General features: G+C 47.4%; 1 protein-coding gene across 41 annotated transcripts in view; it reads left to right on the plus strand.

Annotated features, from left to right (window-relative positions):
* The window catches only part of Sorbs1 (sorbin and SH3 domain containing 1), a 225707-nt gene extending 206065 nt beyond the window's left edge, over window positions 1–19642 (plus strand). For 15 of the 41 annotated variants that reach the window (XM_057780030.1, XM_057780033.1, XM_057780040.1 and 12 more), the window contains 4 exons: window positions 843–1595; window positions 11397–11587; window positions 14595–14701; window positions 16609–19642. In XM_057780030.1, coding sequence (XP_057636013.1) covers window positions 843–1595; window positions 11397–11587; window positions 14595–14701; window positions 16609–16676 — 1119 coding nt within the window. In that variant the 3' untranslated portion in view covers window positions 16677–19642. Of the gene's footprint in view, window positions 1–842; window positions 1596–10753; window positions 10814–11396; window positions 11588–14594; window positions 14702–16608 lie in introns of all 41 variants that reach the window. The other 26 variants (XM_057780049.1, XM_057780055.1, XM_057780057.1 and 23 more) reach the window with 5 other exon arrangements.
* Window positions 19643–20075: the final 433 nt, after the last annotated feature.

A 20075-nucleotide genomic window follows, 5' to 3' on the forward strand; every position in this document is an offset into this window, starting at 1 on the left:
TGTTTCCTGAACATTAACTATGAGCATAGTTGTTTGAAATGTAATCCTAAATGATGCCCACTTTGCCCAAACCAAGGAAAACAAGAACTCTGAGTTCAAGAGAAATACGGTAGGGTGGCATCCTGTGGAATGAAATCGGAGGATGGCTGAAAACTGTGGGACTCGGTGCTGCCATGGTGTCTCTTTTCTCTGGCCCTCTTTCATTTTCTTCCCTCCCCATGCTGGTCACTGATGCAACAGAGAGCCCTTGGCTTAAAGCTCTAGAGGGGTTTTCCTAAACGGCGGGAAATATATTCTGCCTTCTCCCATGAGAAGCTGTGAGACTGGAACGGGCATTCTGCTCGGTAAGAGCGTGGGGAATTTTCACTCGACTGCGGCCAAGAGTAATTGTAATACAAAATGACCACACAATCCATGCTTGTGTCTGTAGAACTCTGCAGAGCTGAAGAAGGGCCTGCACAGAGGCTGTCCCTCTAAGCCTGCAGTTCTGGGCCAGGGCTGTGGCTGCAGAAATGGTTTAGTTGGCTGGGGTGGGGCACTTCCAGTGCTTTCCTCTGGAATGGGACTCTGCAAAGCAGGCCAGCACTACCCACAACTGTCCCATCTCCCTGCCACTTGCCTCTCCTCGCTCCACCCTGCTTGCACACACCCATGTGCACCCTCAGCCACCAGGAGGTTTCTCTCCCAGCCTCACCAGATTTCTGTTTTGGACACCGGGGTGTCCTGCTCATCCTCTCTATTTCATTCTTTATGCCGCTTGTGGTTCCTCCTTTCTCCTTTATGCTGACACTCTTACCTTTGCTTCTTTCTTTTGTTTTCTTCTCTCTCCTTTTCTTTTCAAGTGTACTAGTCACAGCAAGCTCATCATGCCAGCCCCTTCATCACTGCCCCACTCCCGCCGAGCCCTGTCCCCTGAGATGCACGCCATCACCTCTGAGTGGATCTCGCTGACTGTTGGGGTCCCAGGCAGGCGTTCTCTGGCCATGACACCGCCCTTGCCTCCTCTGCCTGAGGCTTCTGTGTATGACACGGACCACTTGGCCTTGTCAGCAAGGGCCCGTCCCTCCTTGCCACTCAGCCTCCCCTATTCAAGTCTGTCAGATCACTCCACATTGCGCTCAGTGGTTTCCCCACTGGCCCTGCCTCCACCCCACAGAGCCTCCTCCCTGGCACCCAGTACTCAGGCTCCTCTTCACGTCAATGGAGATGGTGGTATTCACATCCACCAAGATGGCTTCTCTCAGCCACCACTTGGAAACTCTGATAGGGTCATCTCAGAGCTTAGTGATGCCTTTAGCAGCCAAAGCAAGAGACAGCCCTGGCGAGAAGATGGACCTTATGAGAGGAAAGCAGAGAGCGAGGCAGGTGAGAGATGCCCTGGTGGACCCAAGATCTCTAAGAAGAGCTGCTTGAAACCTTCAGACGTGGTCAGGTGCCTGAGTTCTGAGCAGAGACTTTCAGAGTTCCACACTCCTGGTGACAGCCAGTCCTTCAAGCCTCTGGGTAGCCCTTTCCCAACATGGGAGGCTGGGCCACCAGAGCTTCACAGAGGTGTCGAGGCTGACAGGAAGGCTGCTCAGAGTGGTGTAAGCCAGGTAGGCCTGAAGCATGACCGGTTGGTGCCTTGGCCTCTTGCTTGGCATGGTGGAACATACCAGATATCTCACCCCTGGTCCGTTAACCGAGGCCAAGTGGGTGCTTGAGAGATCTGTTTGCTTGCCTTAGAAATAAAGGGATGGCCAAGAGGGAGTGGAGGAGCTGTGGACTAGGGTGTTGTTTGGGGATCGTTCAGGAAAACGTATTCTAGCTTCTTGAGGTGATTTGAAAGTGTTCCTCCTTTGACACCTGCTACCCTGGTACAAAAGTCCCACGAGCAGGAACACCTTCCTTGTGTCTCATTCACGTCCTAGAGATTGTCATTGGTTTGCTTTGACTAACACAGCTGAGAACACCAGGCTTTGGTGTGATGTGGTGTGCTTTTCTTGTGAGATGCACTGTTTCCATAACTCATGGTGCTCAGTTTTGTCGGGTCTGTGTCTTGTGTTGTATTTGTGTGGTACCAAAGGGCTGTGTTTACAGTGAGCAGGGACATTTTGGTTCTTCAAAGATGGGAGGATGCAGGATGGAGGGGCTTCTGATGTGCTGGGGGTCACTGAGGTTTTAAATGATGGTTATTCTAAGTGAACTACAAATATTTCAGCATATAAGCTGAGTGTTTTGAAGGACATTAATTTGATAACCAGACAGAGCATTATTCACTTTTGCCTGTGTTCTTTAGTGCCTAGAGAGTCAAGGACTTTGAACAACATTTCCATGGTAACCAGATTTGAGTATCAGCTCCATCTAATTGCCATTATGGAAATTGTTCACCCTCTTAGAGACTCAGTTTCTGACTTCTGAAATGAAGATAACCTCCCTCCTAGCATGGTCCAGAAAATTCCTTGAAATAATGCATACAGGTGTTAAGCACAAGAACTTTGTAGAAAGAAGAGAGAACTGCTGTCTTAAGTGATCTAAGACTGGGCATTATAGACGCTCAGTAGAACTAAGTGCTGTTCAGAAGCTGTCTGCAAGCTGTTGATCATCTGTTGTATATAGTACCTACAGCCGACCATGCTCCTTTTTCACACCTTCAGTCCTGTTTCTGTTTGCTTTTTGAGCTACTTGAATTGTATGGTTTATGGGTAGGGTCCAGAGGTTGTTAAATCCCTTTCTTGTGGAGCCCATACCCAGTGACAGTGGCAGATACAGTTCTGTCACCAGAACAGTAACGGGAACACAGAGGCATAAGACATTACCAGGTCAGACCTTCACGTGCCGGTGTGTCTGGAGTGGAGATCACCAAGGGTAATCAAGTGTTAACTAGCTTATATGGACTGGGCTTAGACTACAGAAAGTTAACACTGCACCTCCACCCTGCCCCTGCCATAGTTGCTCATGTATAAAGTAGGGGTAGAAACAGACAGTCCATCCCTCCCTGAAAGGCTGTCATGATGATTAATAACATAGCGGCCATCAATAGGGTACTCGGCATATGGTCAGTCTCTGTTGAACAAGGGCTTCCTGCTATGGCTGCTGTACATGGTCACCCCATCTCTTAGTAAGCACAGGGCTCTGGGGCAGGTGTTCCTGAGCTGTGTACCCTAAAAAAAAGTGTCTGTCTGATTCAGAGAAACGACTAGCTCACTGGAAGAGGTTGTGAAGTCACTGGCTATAAAGAATGAAATGTTGACAGAGGAGTGGGCCCCAAATCAACCTAAGGTGTGTGGAGCCCTCCTGGTTGCCAGGGGTGAGTCATCACCGTAACCCGGTCCAGGACTCAGTGTGTACGGGAAGTGCGCACAGTCCTGAAGCACCAATAAGGTTCAGGGTGCACACTTCCTGCTTCCTACCAAGGGCAGGAATGGAGTTGCCAGCAACACCAGAGATTGTGTTGATTGGAAGGCCAGGCTTGTTAAGAACTGGTTCTCCCTTCCGGGCCAGTCTCTGGACACCAGGTGTATCACTTCCTGCTCCCTCCCTTCCTCCTGTGTTCCCGGCACAAGCCCTTTCCCACTGGGTGTGTGGGAGCCGTGGTCTGGTTGGCTCCTTTGGAGAACTGATGGACTCTGGAAGGGCAGTCGTGTAGGCACGTTCTTTTCAGCCTCTCACTTCACGCAAGGCAGCTCTGGGGATGGGTCCTTCATAAGAGACTCCATCCTCTTGGGGCCTGTTTGACTGACAAGCATGCTAAAGACGGAAAGGACTGACTTCATCATCTGTTCTCTGGTGGCCCTGTCAGGACATGACCTCAGGCTGTGTCCCTTGTTTGGGTAAATACATTCCAACATCGAGAAACTTGCCAGCCGTTCTTCCCTTTAACGAGCCCTGGGTTCTGTGACTGAGCATCTGAGCAGTAAACAGAGCGATGAGTGAAAAGGCAGTCTTTAACTGTCTGGTATCCAGTGTGCTGAGTGCCACGGGAGCCGAAAGCCTTGGACATCACTGCAGACATCCCCTCAGGGAAGTCTTTCCTCCCAGGCTTGGGAGGCTCCCTAGTGAAATGGCCGTTTAGACCACAAGGCAGCCTCATCTTCCAAAGTCTCCCCAGCTTTAGTGCCTGGATGTGTTCCTGCTTGTCCTCCTGAGCTTCCTATAGACCCTACCTTTCCTAGGAAGCTTTCCTGGCTACCTCTGCACAACTGGCTAAAGAGTGCTGAGCCTTATCCCTGTGAGCATGCCGTTGCTCAAATGCCCTTGCAGGCCTGTGTCCCTGTGAGCATTTAAGGCCCTACAGCCAGGGACCACGACACTTGATGTAGGGAATGTGCTCAGTTAATATTCGTTAAACGAAAGAACAGATTAAAAAATAGTTGAGCAGAACTAGAAGAGTTTATGCTGTTGACTGTGGACTCAGCCCTGCTCACAAGTACTTACACTGCAGGAGAGAGAGATGCAGACGGTCTATCCTGGAAGCTCGAGATGGGAAGACAATAAGCGTAGGAGGAGCCAGGTGATTGTAAGTAGCATTGGTTGTGGGCTTTAAAGAATAGGGAGTTTTCCCATAGATACAGTGGGATGATGATTGATGGCCGAAGGCCCAGAGGTGGAAAGTACAAAGTATATATAAAGAAGGGTATGTCCCTAGATTCAGCGAGCTTTGGGTGTACCTACAGGTGATAGATCAGTGAGATCTTGCCAAGGAGACTGGGACCGTAGCTTGGCCTACGTCTGTCTGTGCCTCCAGCAGTCGCCACACTCTGAATGGCACAGAAGCCATCTTCCTTGCTGTCCCTTGACCATTGCCAGTCAGTCCCTGCTGCTTCCTTCCCCTGGGTCACCTGCCCCCATCCCAACTGTCCAGATGTGTGAACTCTTGCGGAAGGTGCTCTGACATCTCGGTCATTTATACTGTCAGAATGTTTTCTCTTTGGGCTGGCTACTTATGTTTTAGGTTTGTTGTCTCTGAACAACAGGAGGGATAAATCAGTGCCAGGGACTTCAGGGGAAGCAGGGAAGAGCATTGGTCTGCAGGCTCTGGTTCTGGCTCTGCCATCAGTCGGCTGAGTGTCTGTGGGTGAGTCACACCTCCTTCCCGGCCACTTCCCTGTCCATAAACAAAAGATGCAGGCGTGGGAACTGAACTTCCTCTCAGCTGGTATTTTGTGATGGGATCCCAAGTGAATCTCAGTTGAAATGAGAAAGAACATATAAAATGCTAAGTCCGGGCTTCATTATAGATCTGTATGGCTTCACCTACCGGAAAACACTTTCCTTTTATTGGTTTTTGAGTGACAACTTTGTCAACTGGACAGAAACACACATAGATATACACACAAAACACCCAGCAGCTCAGCCTTAACTGGCATGTTCTTGAATTCTGTTCAGTGTAATTTTGGCTAATGTCGTGCAGAACAACCAGTCTAGAAAGTCAAGGTGGAGGTCATGTGGGAAATCTCAGCCATCCCCAGGCGAGAAGCAGTTTGGTGGCTGAAATCTGGATTTGTGTATAAGAGTGCTTGATGTTTGTGAAAAACCTCATCGAATCTCTAAATCAATCCCCACATCCCTGTGATCCCAGAACTCAGGAAGTAGAGGAGGGAGGATTACAGAAAGGAGAGTACCAACTTAGCTGGAGACAGAAAGATGTGCAATGGTAACCACTGGGAATTAAGTCAGTCCCCAGAAGGCTAAGAACAAAGGCAGGGGTCTGGCTGGAGAATGGAAATCAGAAACGGACGGGAAACTCGAGATGTAACTTGTAAGATCAAAGGGCAGTTAGAAGCATTAAGATCATGCTCTCACACACACCACACAAAGATGGGAAATGTTTTTCTTTGACTCACTCAGCCCGATAAGCTGAGTTCGATCCCCAGGCCCATGGGGTGGAAAGAGAACTGGCTTTCCCTATACACCATGTAATTTTAATTAAAAAAAAAAAAAAGAATTAGAAAACATGGGATTTGTACTTGGCACATTAATGCCTCCTTCTATTCTCTTGTGTGGTGAAGGAAAAGGCATGAGGTGCCCTGGGACTGCCTTCCAGTTCCTCACACCTGAGCTATACACCTGCCATCTCCCCTCATATGACAGAAATGGGGAAGGCAGACTAAGTTTGGCTGAGAAGACTGAGTATTGCTGAGCCTTGGAAACAGATTCAAATTCCAAGAAGTCAGTGTGCTGTCCCATGGGTAGTCTGCAAGGAGATTGTCTAAGCCATGAGGAGCCCCAGTAATTGTCAATAGCTAGCTATAAATCGTCAATTTATAGTGAAATTACCATCTTTTTCTCGTGTGATGTTGTAGGAGAACTCCGTGAAGCCAGAAGCCTCTTGGCTGGTTCTCTGGAGGTTTCCTGGGACAGAAACCCAGGAGCTTGAGACTTGCAGGCCTCCCCACTCCGCTGACAGAGTTGCCCATGTTCCATGAGTCTTGTATCACATTCCTGGGTCAACACCTCACCTTCCGCATTTACAAACATGAGCTTTTGATCTATGTCTGGAGGCTGTGATCTAATAACAGGGCTGCCTCTGAGCATGTCAGTGCTGCCCATTCCTAATTATTAATTGATACGATGGGCACACCCCAATCACAGAGCTAGGGCCAAAAATAACACTATGAATCATGCACATCCCTATTGTTTTATTTTGGAATTTGAAGTCTTTACTCAGAAGATGGTCAGTGTCTGCGAGCTCAGGTTGTTTGCTGTCCCATTAGGAGGCCAGTGTAGGTTGTCATGATGTAGGGTGGAATCTGAGGAGACACAGGGCACAATAGAGCAATGCCATCTCAGAGACTCAGGTCCAGTGGCCGGTCAACAGAACAGCAGATTCCTAATGTTCGTGTGGGGACCCAGGCCACACAGCAGATGTGTGTATCTCCCATCTATTCCTTCAGGGTTCTCTAGCGTGTGTGTAGCTTATTTTGGACTTTAGTCTTTGGCACACACCCCAGAGCTGGAACAGGATGCTAAGTAACTGCCCAAGCACCAGGTGCTTTCTGGGTCCACAGGGGATTATCAGCTCCAGGGAAGCTAAGGTCAGGTTTCTGACAGACTACCAGCTAAAGACAGACAACAGGGAAACAGAGCAAGGCCACACACAACATTCTTGGGGAGAACGGAAAGAGCACCCTAGCTTGGAGGCAGCTTGTGGGAGTCCAGAGAAAGCAGTGTCTGGATCAGCAACTAGTTCCTGCTTATGCTTGGTGAGGAGGTGAAGGGAGGGCAGTGTGTACTTGCTTGAGTGTGTGCACGCACACACCTTGCACGTTGGCCTGGTTGTTGTTTTTCCAAGCAGATGGAAAGCTGGAATGTGACTTCAGAATCCAAGATGTACATAGCATGAGCTAATGCTCTCTTTATTCTTAGCACCAAATGGGTCCTGATGAGAACACGTATCTACTCTTAGGCTTACGGAAGGTCAGACTGACGCCCTGAGGGAGGGCGCCACCAGCGGAAGGAATGTGAAGCGCATATGCAGTCGAAGATTTCCTAGCAGCGGTCGTGAAATGCAGTGAACGAGTTAGTTTAATAGCACTTTAACCCAGGATATTCAGAAGATTTTTGGAAGCCAGTGTCTACTTTTGCATTTGCAGCATTTTCCCTTCACCCTGTGTCTTCTGCGCTCACAGCCACTTGTGACTGTTGGTGCCTCACTGACAGCCCAGGCTGAGGAGGAACTGCAGTGGGAGGTGGAACAGGAAAGGTACGGCCTTGTACCTAGAGGGGAAAATGTCCTCGGAGGGTAAACAGCTTTCCAAGTGAAGGGCTGGTCCAGGTAATGGGTATCAGTGGTTTCCAGCTCCGTGGGAGCTCTCTCACCAGCGGTTTACATTCCAGCTGTGTGAGATGCTCCATTAAATCTAAACAGGGAAACCGAGCCGGATCGTGTTTACCTTGACTACTTCCTTCATTTATCCAACACTAAGTGGGGAGCCCTGTCCTCCCTACCTCTCAGGAATGGGGTTGTCTCTACTCTCTGGATGTTAAAGCTCGGGTGGTGACTATGCTCTGCTTTGGGTATGGCTAGAGACGAGAGGAGCTGCTGAGATACTGATAGCCCTCTCATACCGTGGTCCCTTGGGTTACTGTCAGATGCTGTCTTTTATGGTGCCCAGACCACTTTACACATCTAGAGTGAAGCATGTGGGAAAAGAGCTCAGTGTCCATTTTGAGAAGAGGTAGAATTTGGGTGTTAATAAGGTAATGTCAGCCTTCTCAGCCTGAATGAGGGGGTGGCATGTGAGCCATACAGGGGCTCAGCTCCTGTGTTCACAGCCTTTGTATAAGGCCCCAGTCTTCACTGGGTTGTAAAATTCCCTCCTACTCAAAAGTTAGTAAAGGTAAGCAGTGAGGTGTGAGCCATTGGACCTTCGTGTATTTATAAAAGAGCAGCTCCGTTCGCATTCTGTTCCCAGATCCTCTTTGGAGCAGCACTGTTGGCCACGTGATTGATTCCAGCTACAGCTTTGGGACTGGGGACCGAAAGATGCTAGGGGCTTTTCTAAGCTGTGGCCACCAACTCAAGAGTTGTCTACGCCTGGCCTGACGTTATCAGGCCACTAACAGGAGTTTGGACTTTCGGTTTTAATGAGAACTTTTGTTTGTCATGAGGTGTGACCCAGACCAGTCGTGTCACACCGAGGCCAGAGAATCTCATTTGAGGTCCTCTGCAACCTTGCTTTGCAAAATCAGGCTGAGAACCAGCAACTAGCAGTGGCCAGTGCCTGGCACAGCCAGATAACAAAGTCAGAGTCTGTGCTTCAGTAGGATCCTGGGAGAAACCAACATCCAGCGGGATTTTAGGCAAACTGCTCATCAGCACCCTGACTAGCTCATGGAGATGATGCCACCGTCTCTCAGACAGTCATTTCTGCGGTTGGATGGGGCTCGTTTAAAAACCCTGTCCCTTCTGTCAAGTGACAATCTATCAGTATCCCCCACACAAGGCGCCCAGAGTTCGCGTCATTGTTCTGAATGCCCACATAGCAAGTGTTTGGAAATGTCCATTCCTTTCCCGTGACCTGGGAGCCTTGGCGCAGAGGCAGGGGGATGGTGAGGGAAGCACAAAGTCGACTCCAGCCCCTGGCAAAGGCCAGCAGGCCCCGAGGCAGCAAAGGAGCGGCATGAAGGCCCTGCAGTTTTGTCTTCCCTTTCTGTGCTGCCAGAGTAGAGTCCAAGGGGGAGGTTTGAATGGTTGAGGCTAGGAAGGGTTTTAGAGAAGTTGGAGGGCATGGGGAGGGGGGGCTAGAGAGATGACTCAGCAGTTAAGAACACTGACTGCTCTTCCAAAGGACCTTGACTCAGTTGCCAGCACCCAGATCATGGCTAACAGCTGTCTCTAACTCCAATTTCAAGGAAACCTGATGACCTTTTCTGGCTGCCATGTCCATCGAATGTACATGGTAAACAGACATACATGCAGGTAAAACACCCATACACATACCATAAAAATAAATAAAGCTAAAAAATAAACCTGATGCTAAAACAAACAACACCAAGTGTAAGAGAGTGATGCCTGGTATAGCTGTCGTTCTGCTGGGCACACTGCAGGGTGAAGACATCTACAGTGGAGATGAGCAAGAGGGGTGGTGTGGTAGAACCGAAAGAGCAGCTAAGCAGTTCACCTCTCCCCAGCTGTGGTCCTGAGGCTGGGCTGCCCTACTCCTCTCTGAGCATGCTTTTCTAGAGAGCAGTATGGTTAGCACACCCTGCTGTCTCCTGGTTTGGGGATATAGTCATGGGTGACTATGTCATTTGGCATACCTGGTAAGGATAGGGGAGGATGGCGGTGTGAAGGTGGAAGAGGCCAAGCAGGATAGAGGCCGAAAACAGGAGACCGCTACATGGCCTGTATGACCCCGCTGTCTCTCTGAAGCAAGTGTGTGCTTCACAGAAGATTTCTGAGTGCCCTTCTGAAAGATTGTGGGGCTGCAGTCAGCTGCTGCGGTTATTATACGTTACCTGGAGGGCATCTCCAGAGGTGGACTTCCAAGTGTTTATTCAGAGAAACTTCCTAGAGCTTAGAACTGAACCCTCTCTGGAGAAAGTGTTTCCAAACTGTCTTCCAACAGAGACTTGACCTCCTTGTGAGAGCCCAGCTTCAAAGAAAGGTCTGCGTGGCCTCAATTCCGTAGCAACTACACATGTCACCTGGGCTGGTGATGACACTTTGCTCTGCTTCTAGAAACAAGCTGGAATTCATTCCATAGCTCACCTGACTGTGTCATGTGCAGATTCTTTGGAGGAATATGATCTTGTTTGAGACTTCATCAGTTACGCAGGGATATCTCAGTAGCACTGTAGTCCTTGTGAATGCCCCAATGTGGGTCCTGATGGTTCCCTCGTGGTCCTGACCATTGTCTCAATCACCCAAAATCTGAATCCACCTTTGACACAGCAGCCCCTCCCTTGAAACGTGTCCACTAAGATCAAAGGGTTCAAAGTGTGTGTGGAGGGGAACAGGTCTGTTCTTAAAGGCAGCCCTTCTCAGTGTCTCTCCTGCCGGTCTGAGGACCCTGTGTTGTCCTTCTCACCTCATGTGTCCCATTTCCCATCTCATTGCTGGATGCTTGCTTCTAACTCTGTACATCTGCATTTTCTCCTGTGCATCTGCCACGTTGTCATGGAAACTCAGTGGCCACGGGCCACAAATACCTGGTGTCATCTGAATGTGGTGGTGTGGTACGTGTATTTGCTCACGCTTTTATTTTGAACCCTTTCCAATGTGACATCTGCTAAAATGTCTCCCTTATGATTTGCTTGGTGATCACAGCCTTCTCATCATTCATTGAGCGCAGGACCTGATCTCACAGAATCTGAAAAGAACTATGTGGTAAGATGCCTGTTGAATAAGACTGTGGCTTTCCTAAAGAGAACCCTTACTGACTGCAGCGTGTAGACCAGAGTAACGCCTGGTAAACATCCCGCTGTGGTTGTCAAGAGCCCACCACTGCTGTCGTAGAGCCAGGGATTCGGCCACCCTCTATGCCTCTAAAGGAGCGGAGGAATTTAGAGACAGTCGCACTCTGCCTGCAGATGGGATTCAGGAATGTGCTAGTGCATGACTGGGGGGTTCAATCCTGTATTTCTAGCCTGAGATTATTCCAGCTGTAGCAGTTACTCACTAATGACAGGCTTTTGTGCTGCTGTTCCCTAGAAACAGTCATACTAAATGCCGAATTCCTCTGTCTTACCTGTCTTTCCATGCTTACCTGGATCCCTCCTGCACTCCACTACTGGAATCTCTGTTGTTGTTTTTTTAACCTGGATCTTCAACTCTGTTTTTCTCCCTGGACTTACGTGCTTCGTCTGGAATGTCACATCTCTTCCTTTCTCTTTTTTTTTTTTTTTTTTTTTTGTGTCCCCACATTGACTGTTTTATGGGGGTTTCTGGATATCGTGGGGCCACCTCACAGGAAGCAGTTTGCAATGAGATCATAAACATTGCCGAGAAATCTGTCCATTACTGCAGCACTGTCTCTCATCCCCTTGACTTTCATCACAAGGTACCCCCCTCTGACAGTAAATCATCTTTAATCGTTTCTCAGCAACCTCAAGCCCAGCAGCGGAGGGTCACCCCAGACAGGAGTCAGCCCTCACAGGATTTGTAAGTACAGTCTGAGAACTTTGGTTCACATGTTGTTGGACTCTCTGCTTTGGAAAATGATTGGCTAACTCCGTAGCAGCTGTTTGGGGGGAATGAGCTAATTGATTCCCGCCTCTTTGGGGATTTCTAGGGAAGGCCATATTTCCTGTCAGCCAATGAAGACAGGTGGTGGGTGAATGAAAGAGGTCATGAGCAACTGGGAGAGAGATAGGTAAAGAATTAATGACCATGCCTGGTGGTGGTGGCTCACGCCTTTAATCCCAGCACTGGGGAGGCAGAAGCAGGTGAATCTCTGTGAGTTTGAAGCCAGTGTGGTCTACAAGAGCTAGTTCCAGGACAGGCTCCAAAGCTACAGAGAAACACTGTCTTGCAAAACCTTAGAAAAGAAAGAATTAATGACCATACAAGGGGAAATGGGAGTTTTGCTAATGAGTTTCAATATCAATGCTATGGAGAACAGAGAAAAAAAAAACAGTTAATTCTGAGCTGAAATGAATTAACAGTGTTGATTTATTTACTCATTCATCCAAAAAAAATATTGGATACATCCTATGGTTTATACATACGGGAGAAAATTCTGTCCATAGAAGATGAAAAGTGATTTGAGCCCAGCTCTGAGTAAAAGGCATGGAGTGGATGGGAGAGCCTGAAGAAGGCCTGTGTCACTAGCAGATGGTTCATGGAGGTGAGGATAGAGATGAAAGTTAGGATGTTAGGGTGGGACCAGATTCTAGATTGCAGCTGACATCGGTTTGGATTTTCTTCTCCAGACACCAGGAAGCCGCTGAAGGCTTTAGAGTGAGGTGTGTATTGATCATGTTTATTCTAGGGAGATAACTCTGGCAACAGAAGGAGGGTGGGATTCAGAAACAAGGGGCAGGGATGCTGGTTAGGAGGTATGAAGACGGTCAATGTGGTCTTGGCTAGAACAGAGTGAGCTTTTTGTAACCTTGGAAATTTATAAGATGACCAACCGAGAGCCAGGGTAAAGAGTGATCGACGGTGAAGGAGGACAAGAAAGGGCAGCAGGAACAGGCATAGGCTCAGGAATGCTCCCTTTCATAGAGCAGAGCCCATAGCATCTGGTCAGCCGTGCTGCCCGCCTCTGGGAGACCAGGAGTAAAAATGAGAAGGTTCACCCGGCGTTCTCTCTGGCAACTTGAAAAATGACTGGTGACGGTGTAACAATAGGGAATATTCCCTTAGAAAGGCTGAAGAGGAAGTTTGACGATGCATGGGGTGGAGGACTGGAGATCAAGGGACACTGGAGACAGTGCAGAGTCTTAGGCATATTTGTGCCAAAGAAAGAGCTGAGAAAACCGAAAGATACAAGTAAGAAGCTGTAAGTGGAAGAAGAGGGTTCAGCCTGGCCAGGAGACAGGGTACTTGCACATGGTAACAGGGGCAGGACAGCAAGTAGGGACAGGCTCTGGTCTGGCAGGGAGGAAGATTAAAGTCTAGTCACAGCAAGTTTCCATCTTGGAAAGTGGGGACAGGAATCTGAAGCACTCTGTTGAGAGTGGGGTGCCAGAACCAGCCGAGAATCTCAGCTGGAGGGTTTCTGAGCTGCTGGGGACATTAGGGCTAAGTGGGACCAAGGCCACAAGGATAGATTTTCTCCAGTCTATCTCCACAAGCAGAACATGGACTAGCAAAGTGTCCGTGGTGGAAATTCAGGGGACGGTCAGTGTAAGTGTTTGTGCAGATATGCATTAGACAGTTAGCTGTAGGAATCCAAGTTAGGTAGGAAATAAAGACAGAAACATGAGAAAAGGTATTCACTCACCCACTGTAAATCTGCCTCCATCTTTTAATTCCTCACCAGAGACCTCCGCTCTGGCAGCCAGGTCCTTCCACCAAAGTCTCAACAGCCGGGGAAAGGTAGTGGAAACAGGTATCTTAGGATGTGCCACTCAGAGCAAGTCTCTCGGTTCTAGAAGACATTGCCGCAGGCTTGTTTCTAGTCGCTCTTCCCCTCACGTTGGGACTCACAGACATTACTGGAAATGGCATTTGACGGGCTCGTTTACAAGATTCTGGTGCTACTGTGGCGTTTGGAAACAATGAATAGTGAGCTGTGGCATTGGTGCCCATGAGAGTCCCTGGAAGCATTTGCCGGGGGAATGAGCGAGAACAAAGCTGGCCCTTGATGCTGAAGCTGATGTCAGTTTCACAACAAGCTTCACTGTTATCAGGACACAGAGCAGTGCAAGCCAGATGTCCTAGGCCAAAGAGCAAGTCAATAAAAACCTTATCTGCGGCTATCGTTGGGGTGGGGCAGAATTAGAAAGCTTTTGGGATCTCCTGAAAAGGAACCCTACGGTTTCAAACACTTGAGACAGCGTGACAGTGAAACACTTGAGAAGGTTTTGTTAAACAGCGTGACAGTGGGAATGTGATTTATTATTATTGTTGTTTTGTTTTGTTTTTTAGACAAAGTCTCACTCTGTAGGCCAGGAGCTCAGCACGTACCACAGAGTATGCATGGACTCAATGACAGTCTTCCTGCCCCAACCTCCTATATGCTCAGATCACAGACATGAGCCATTTAAAACATCTTCCCACCTGCCTATGTCTGTTACCTGGTTTTACAATTCCCTTTTGTTCGCTAATGTATATGACCAGAATTTAATGCCCATGAAGCTAAATAACTGTCAATTATTCTTAATAATTTACCTGTATTGTCCTATTATCAAAAAGGGAGTGGTTAACTTTAAAGGCAATAAAGTGGACAGAGGGATGAAGACAATAACGGTCTGCCATTGTAATGAAAGAAAACTTAAGGTTAATGGTTAATCATTCGTGATATTCAGTAACTCCCCACCCTTGTCAGTCTTCATTTTTCAAGTGCTAAACAGCTAGAGAAATAATCAGTACAATGTTTTTATTGTCTGACGGGAAACATTATGTAAATGTCGGGTTCACAGTACTGAGATTTATAAATGGTCATTAAATCCTGCCAGCAACGGAGCCACTCACTGGTCCTCTTTCTGATTTGTCGATGTAGCTACCAAGCACTGTATAGCTATGTGCCACAGAACGATGATGAGTTGGAACTCCGAGATGGAGATATTGTTGACGTCATGGAAAAATGTGACGACGGATGGTTTGTTGGTAAGCCCCCCGTCATTCTGTTTTCCCAGGGGTGTATGGAGGGAAGGGTGAGGGATGGTGGAACATGCCAAAAGCAGTCTTCTTTGCACAGAGAGCAATCTCTCAGCCCCTGCAGAAATGCTGGGCCTCTCATTCTCAGGGCGGTATGAATATTACTGAGTGGAACCTAAAGTCCAGCTAGGCTGGTGTCTGTGACACAGGCTGCAGGTGTCAAATTCGTCATTGCTATTAATTGGGTTCAGTTTGTATTTCTATTGTGTATATGTTTAGCATTCACAGACTGTATTTTTAAAGCTCTTAAGAAACAACATAAACAAGAAACATCTGACTATGACTAGGTCTCCACCATGAAGTTCAAGCACGTGTGTGGATGGTCCTAACACCCTTTTCTTTACTCTAGGCTTTGAATAACTTGAGCAAAAACAATCAGCTCAAATAATAAAAAGGGCATAAAGCTCAGTGGGGTAGAACATTTGCTCAAAGCATGGTCCCGGATTTGTTCCTTAGTACCACAGACCACACACACAGACACACACACACACACACTGGGTGGGTGGGAGATTTACCTTTTCAGGAAAGGGAGAGAAAGGCCAACATCCATAGAGATTCCACTGCAAAGCCAGTGTGCTTGCTATGCTTTCACTGCCTTCTCTCACAAGGACCCCTGCAAGACAAAAATTAGCCTCTCTTGACAAATTCAAAAAGTGAAGGGCAGTGGCATTTAATAAGTCTTCCAAGGTCTCTCTGATAGCAAATGCCAGACCGCCCATTACTTCCCAGCATGCATCCTGTCTGTTGGGCCATCAGTGCAGCAGGAGCCACTGGTTCTTTCCGGCCTCTGTCTCCTCCTTTCCAACACCAGCCTTGTCTAAGCTCTCCAGAAGAAGCTTCCTAAAGCAGTGTTGGGACTGGAGTGGTCAAACATGAAGCTCCAGGAAGACAGGTTGGAGGGCAGGGAACCACTTCCTAGAGAGTGCTTTGTCCTCCCAGAAGCCAGGCTTCCCTGTGGGGCTCTTTACAGAAGAGAGTTTTATCAGTTAGCCAGAGGCATATTACAGTCTCACAGTAGCAGCAGGCATGTCAAGTGTAAAATTTAAAATTTTTAGAGAGGTCACACTGAAAAAATAAAGAGGAACACATAAAATTAGTTCTGATGTTTTATGAGCCTGAAGATTCAGATAATTATCTTTTCAACACATTAACAATAGTAGTGGTATATTTCATATTGTTTTCATTCTAAGTCTTTGGAAGCACAATCCTTAGTTACTGTGTGTGGATGTCCTACTAAAGAGTGAGGCTGAGGCAGGAGAATGTCATATTCTAGCCAAGTTTGAGCTGTACCATAAGTCTGTGTCTCCAAAAGTGTGTGTGGTGGTGTGGCGGGGGCAGGAGAGGAGCTGCGAGAAAGAGGGAGAGGTTGAGAATGGGGTTGCTGCTAACTTCCTCTAGGAGTGCTTCTATTTCCAACCATAGGGAAGGGACACCAGTTCTCCCAGGAAGGCAGGCGCCCTGGTTGACGGGAATACATTGGGATGAATATCTCCCTTGCACAGCCGAGTACACATTTAGCAGCCCAGCATTTCTAGTCAGTGAGGACAGAGTGCTGGGAAGACCAGTGGGGCTGGGCATCAGTAGACCTGGGTTCAGATTCATCCTCCAACATTGGAGAAGCTCAGGGACCTGAGAAGTATTACTTAAACTCTGGGTCCCTCCATCTGAAAAATGTATCTTGCTTGCCCTCTCTCCCCACCCTGTTTCCTCATTTTGTAGCCCAAATGATGTAGCTATGGAAACCACCGTGTGGGATTGTTACCGAGGGACCGTGCAGAATCTCCAGAATTCTCTCTGAACTCAGCATGTCTTCTCATTTTGCATCTGTTTTTATTTCCTTGTTATGTTTCTTGCAGGCACTTCAAGAAGGACAAGGCAGTTTGGTACTTTTCCGGGCAACTATGTAAAACCTTTATATCTATAAGAAGACTGAAAATCACAGAGATTATTTTTCTCGGAGGATGAAGCATCATTCATGAACTGGTCTCTTTATTTAAATATTGGGTCAGCAGGAAATTTAATGCAGTTGGTAAAGAATTCAAAGAGAGGAACGAAGAAGTATGTTAAAACCCACTGTGTATCAGGGCTTGACTGTGTGCTGAGGAAACTGGTATTTACGTGGCTGCTCTGGAAGCTGCTCTAGCCCCACTGTTCGGGTAATCTGATCTGGAGTAGTGTCCATGGGCAGCGTTAGCCAAAACTGTGCTTAGTCTTTGCCCAGTCCCATTTCCAAGGGGCCCCCTGGGGCAGATAGCTCAATTCCTAACCATGTCCCACAGGCCCAGCCTGAGCATCACTGACCACGCCTGCCTCTAGCCCTGGCTGTCCCAGAGCCAGCAGAACCCCAGTGCTGCTGGAAGCCAGTTTGGGTTGTTGAGGTTCTCCTTCAGCACCACAACTTGATGAGGTCTAGGTAAAGAAATGGAGGCAGACCGGGTGCCCTGGCATTTAGTCAGCTGGGTGACATTGTTCTTGACTGCTCTGATATTCAGACAGAAAGCATGCCATATTTGTCCTGAGCTTGGGAGCAGGTGGCCAGGCAGATGGGTTACATTTGTGTTTCCACATGACTGAGGCAGTCACCTTGCGGCTCTGGAGGTCACTCGGAGTATACTCCTTTCCTGGTCACCACCACTGGCTGGGCAGGGTGGCATGTGCCTTTCTTCTCTGGCTTAGTATGAGCTCGATACCCCTGAGCCCACAGAATCCAGACGGGGCTCTAGCAGTTCTCTTGGCATGTGTAGGAGCAAGCTGGCTGCTGGGCCACCATGCTAAGGCACTCTCAGACCTGGAGGGATCCGGGCATTGCCCATGGAGGGGTTCTAAGGCCGCTGGGAATGTTGTCTCTCCCAATCCTTGTCCCCTCCTCCACAGCACCCCAGGCCTGAGTCAGAGCCGAGGAGTCATACATACACTGGTATAAAGCTACAGTTCCGCTCCTTCTGATGGCCACCAGGAGTCTGTCCTCTGTGGGTCCTGGCCGTGAAGAGGGGATCCCTGGGTGCTGTCACCACACTAATTGTTAGATCCCTAATTGACACAAAGCTAGGTATGGCCTGTTCCCAGAGCTCAACTTGCCAGGGGTTCAGCTGAGTGGACGACATAGGAAAAGGAGCCCAATCTAGAGAGACTGTGATACGTGCAGAGGGTGTGAGAAGAGATGAGTTTCTCTTGGGGTGGGTACCCGAGAAAACATTGCCAGGTTTGCATCTCCCTCAGCTCACTGAGGATGCTGGGAGAACCTTTGTCTGAGAGTATTCATGTCTGGGGATACTTGGGATTTTCCCCAGACTCTCAGCCTCTTATTCTACCCGCAAATACATGGACAAGGTCACAGATAGCAGGAATTGTAGGTGATAGGGGTATATACTGGAACCCCTGGCTCTCTGCATGTAGTTGAGAATCATGCTAACCACTATCCCAAAGTCTGGAGTCTTTACAAGTTGGAAACATTTGTTTTCAGTGGCTGTCCCAGATAGCCTAGGATCGCACTCACTTCCCCCCACCACCCATCAGCCACAGTTCTCCAAGGAGGCTCTCAGAAAAGACACTGCCTCTGATTGATTCACACTGAAAATAAGTGGGTGATAGGAGGAATGTGTTGCGTCTTTCAGGGGGTGTGGTTTTTCACTGACAGAGCAGAGCCTTTAATCCCAAGGGAGAAGGGTGTGGAACTGAGGGGGTAGAAGCTTCCTGGGCAGAAAAGCCCTGGTGACTCTATGACCTGTTGCTTTGGAAGCTTTGCTTCACTGGCTGGTAGCACTGCTTTCTTTTTTTTCTTTATCCCTCTCAAGGGAATATAGCAAAAAATATAATAATAAAAAGAAAATAAATAAACGCATATGTGCATTTTTTAACCCGTTTGGAATGTAGTCCTTGCTCTATCCTAGATGCCAATCATGAACAGTGCAATTGTATCTAAATTTCCTGAGGGGTGCTTTTTGATTAAGTAGGTAACTTCAAACACCCCTTTAAATACAGCTAGAAAAAAAAAACCATTTTGTAAAAGCCACATTTGCATCCAATGCCAGCGTCACACAGATGGTCTCCCAAAATCCAGGTATGCCCATCTTTAATAAAAATCTTTCCAGCTTCCTGTATATGAAAAAAATGAAAAGAGCGAAGGTTTCCAATTAATCCTTTGTCTTCAGACATTTAGTAATATAAAGTACCTATTTTTATGCTGAAATGTTTATACAGGTTTACTAACAGCAAGCGCAGCTAACTGGCGGCATGCCTCACAACACGGTTTTGATATATTAGCCATGCTTCCCAGGTAAATGCACACCCCAAACTACTCACCTTTTGCAGTCTCTCTGGGATCAGTAAAAGAAAAAAACATCACGTTTGAGAAGTGGGACTGTAAATATGTAATGTATATTTAACTTTGTGTAGCCCATGTACCTATCTTGTATAGAAAATAATTTTTAAAACTTGAGCAGAAATGGAGTAAAATAAGGAAGTCATGAAGGGTTGGTTTTTTTCCCCACTTTTATTTAAATGAAGGAATTTCAAATAATTCACCTGCAGACTTTTAGCACAAAGATAGTCATTGGAAAGTATTAACATATACAGTTGTTCTTTGGGGAAAAGATGACAACTATAATATCATTTACAGTTTCGTTTTGCAGTTCTGTTTATCTGCAGTAGTATTAAATCCTATTGCTGGAAAAGGTTACTACCAAAAAAGAAGATTATATTCAGAAAACAATAACTGACATATGTAACCTACTATTGCATCTAAATTCCACACCAAGCGCATGTACTATGCAGACACAGATTTTTCTGTTCATTTATTTTTCTTTATTGCAGTGGATTGATTTGATAGACATGTTGAATTACTACTTTGCTGTACATATTATTTAATAAACTTTATTCAGAATTATGTGGCACCTTTGTGTTTTTGTCCTTCCTTGGTTCTTTTTCCCTGTGAGGGAGGCCCCACTGCCACTTCAGATTCTCGTGCCCGCCTCTCCGTTCTTAGTCCCTGACCGCCAGATTTCTTCTCCTTCCCTTCCTTTTTCTCTGAAGCATAACTCTGATCATCGATACATTGATAAAAGTACGTTATTTGTTCTGATAACAACAATAATGACTTAAGACTGTGTCTTAAATGAAACCTTATGAAATATATATGTCTCAGTTTGCTCCTCAAAACATGGGGAAACATGCTGTTTAGTTTTCGACTCTCAAGCGTGACTGTGACTCTTCTGCTATGCTGAGTTGCTTGGCTTTTCTCCCCACATCAAGTATACTAAAACACTCAACCCTACCCAAGTCCCCTTTCCCCTTCTGCGACCACCCCTGCAGCCACTCCACTCCA

Source organism: Chionomys nivalis, chromosome 8, assembly GCF_950005125.1.
Source record: "Chionomys nivalis chromosome 8, mChiNiv1.1, whole genome shotgun sequence".
Taxonomy (NCBI): domain Eukaryota; kingdom Metazoa; phylum Chordata; class Mammalia; order Rodentia; family Cricetidae; genus Chionomys; species Chionomys nivalis.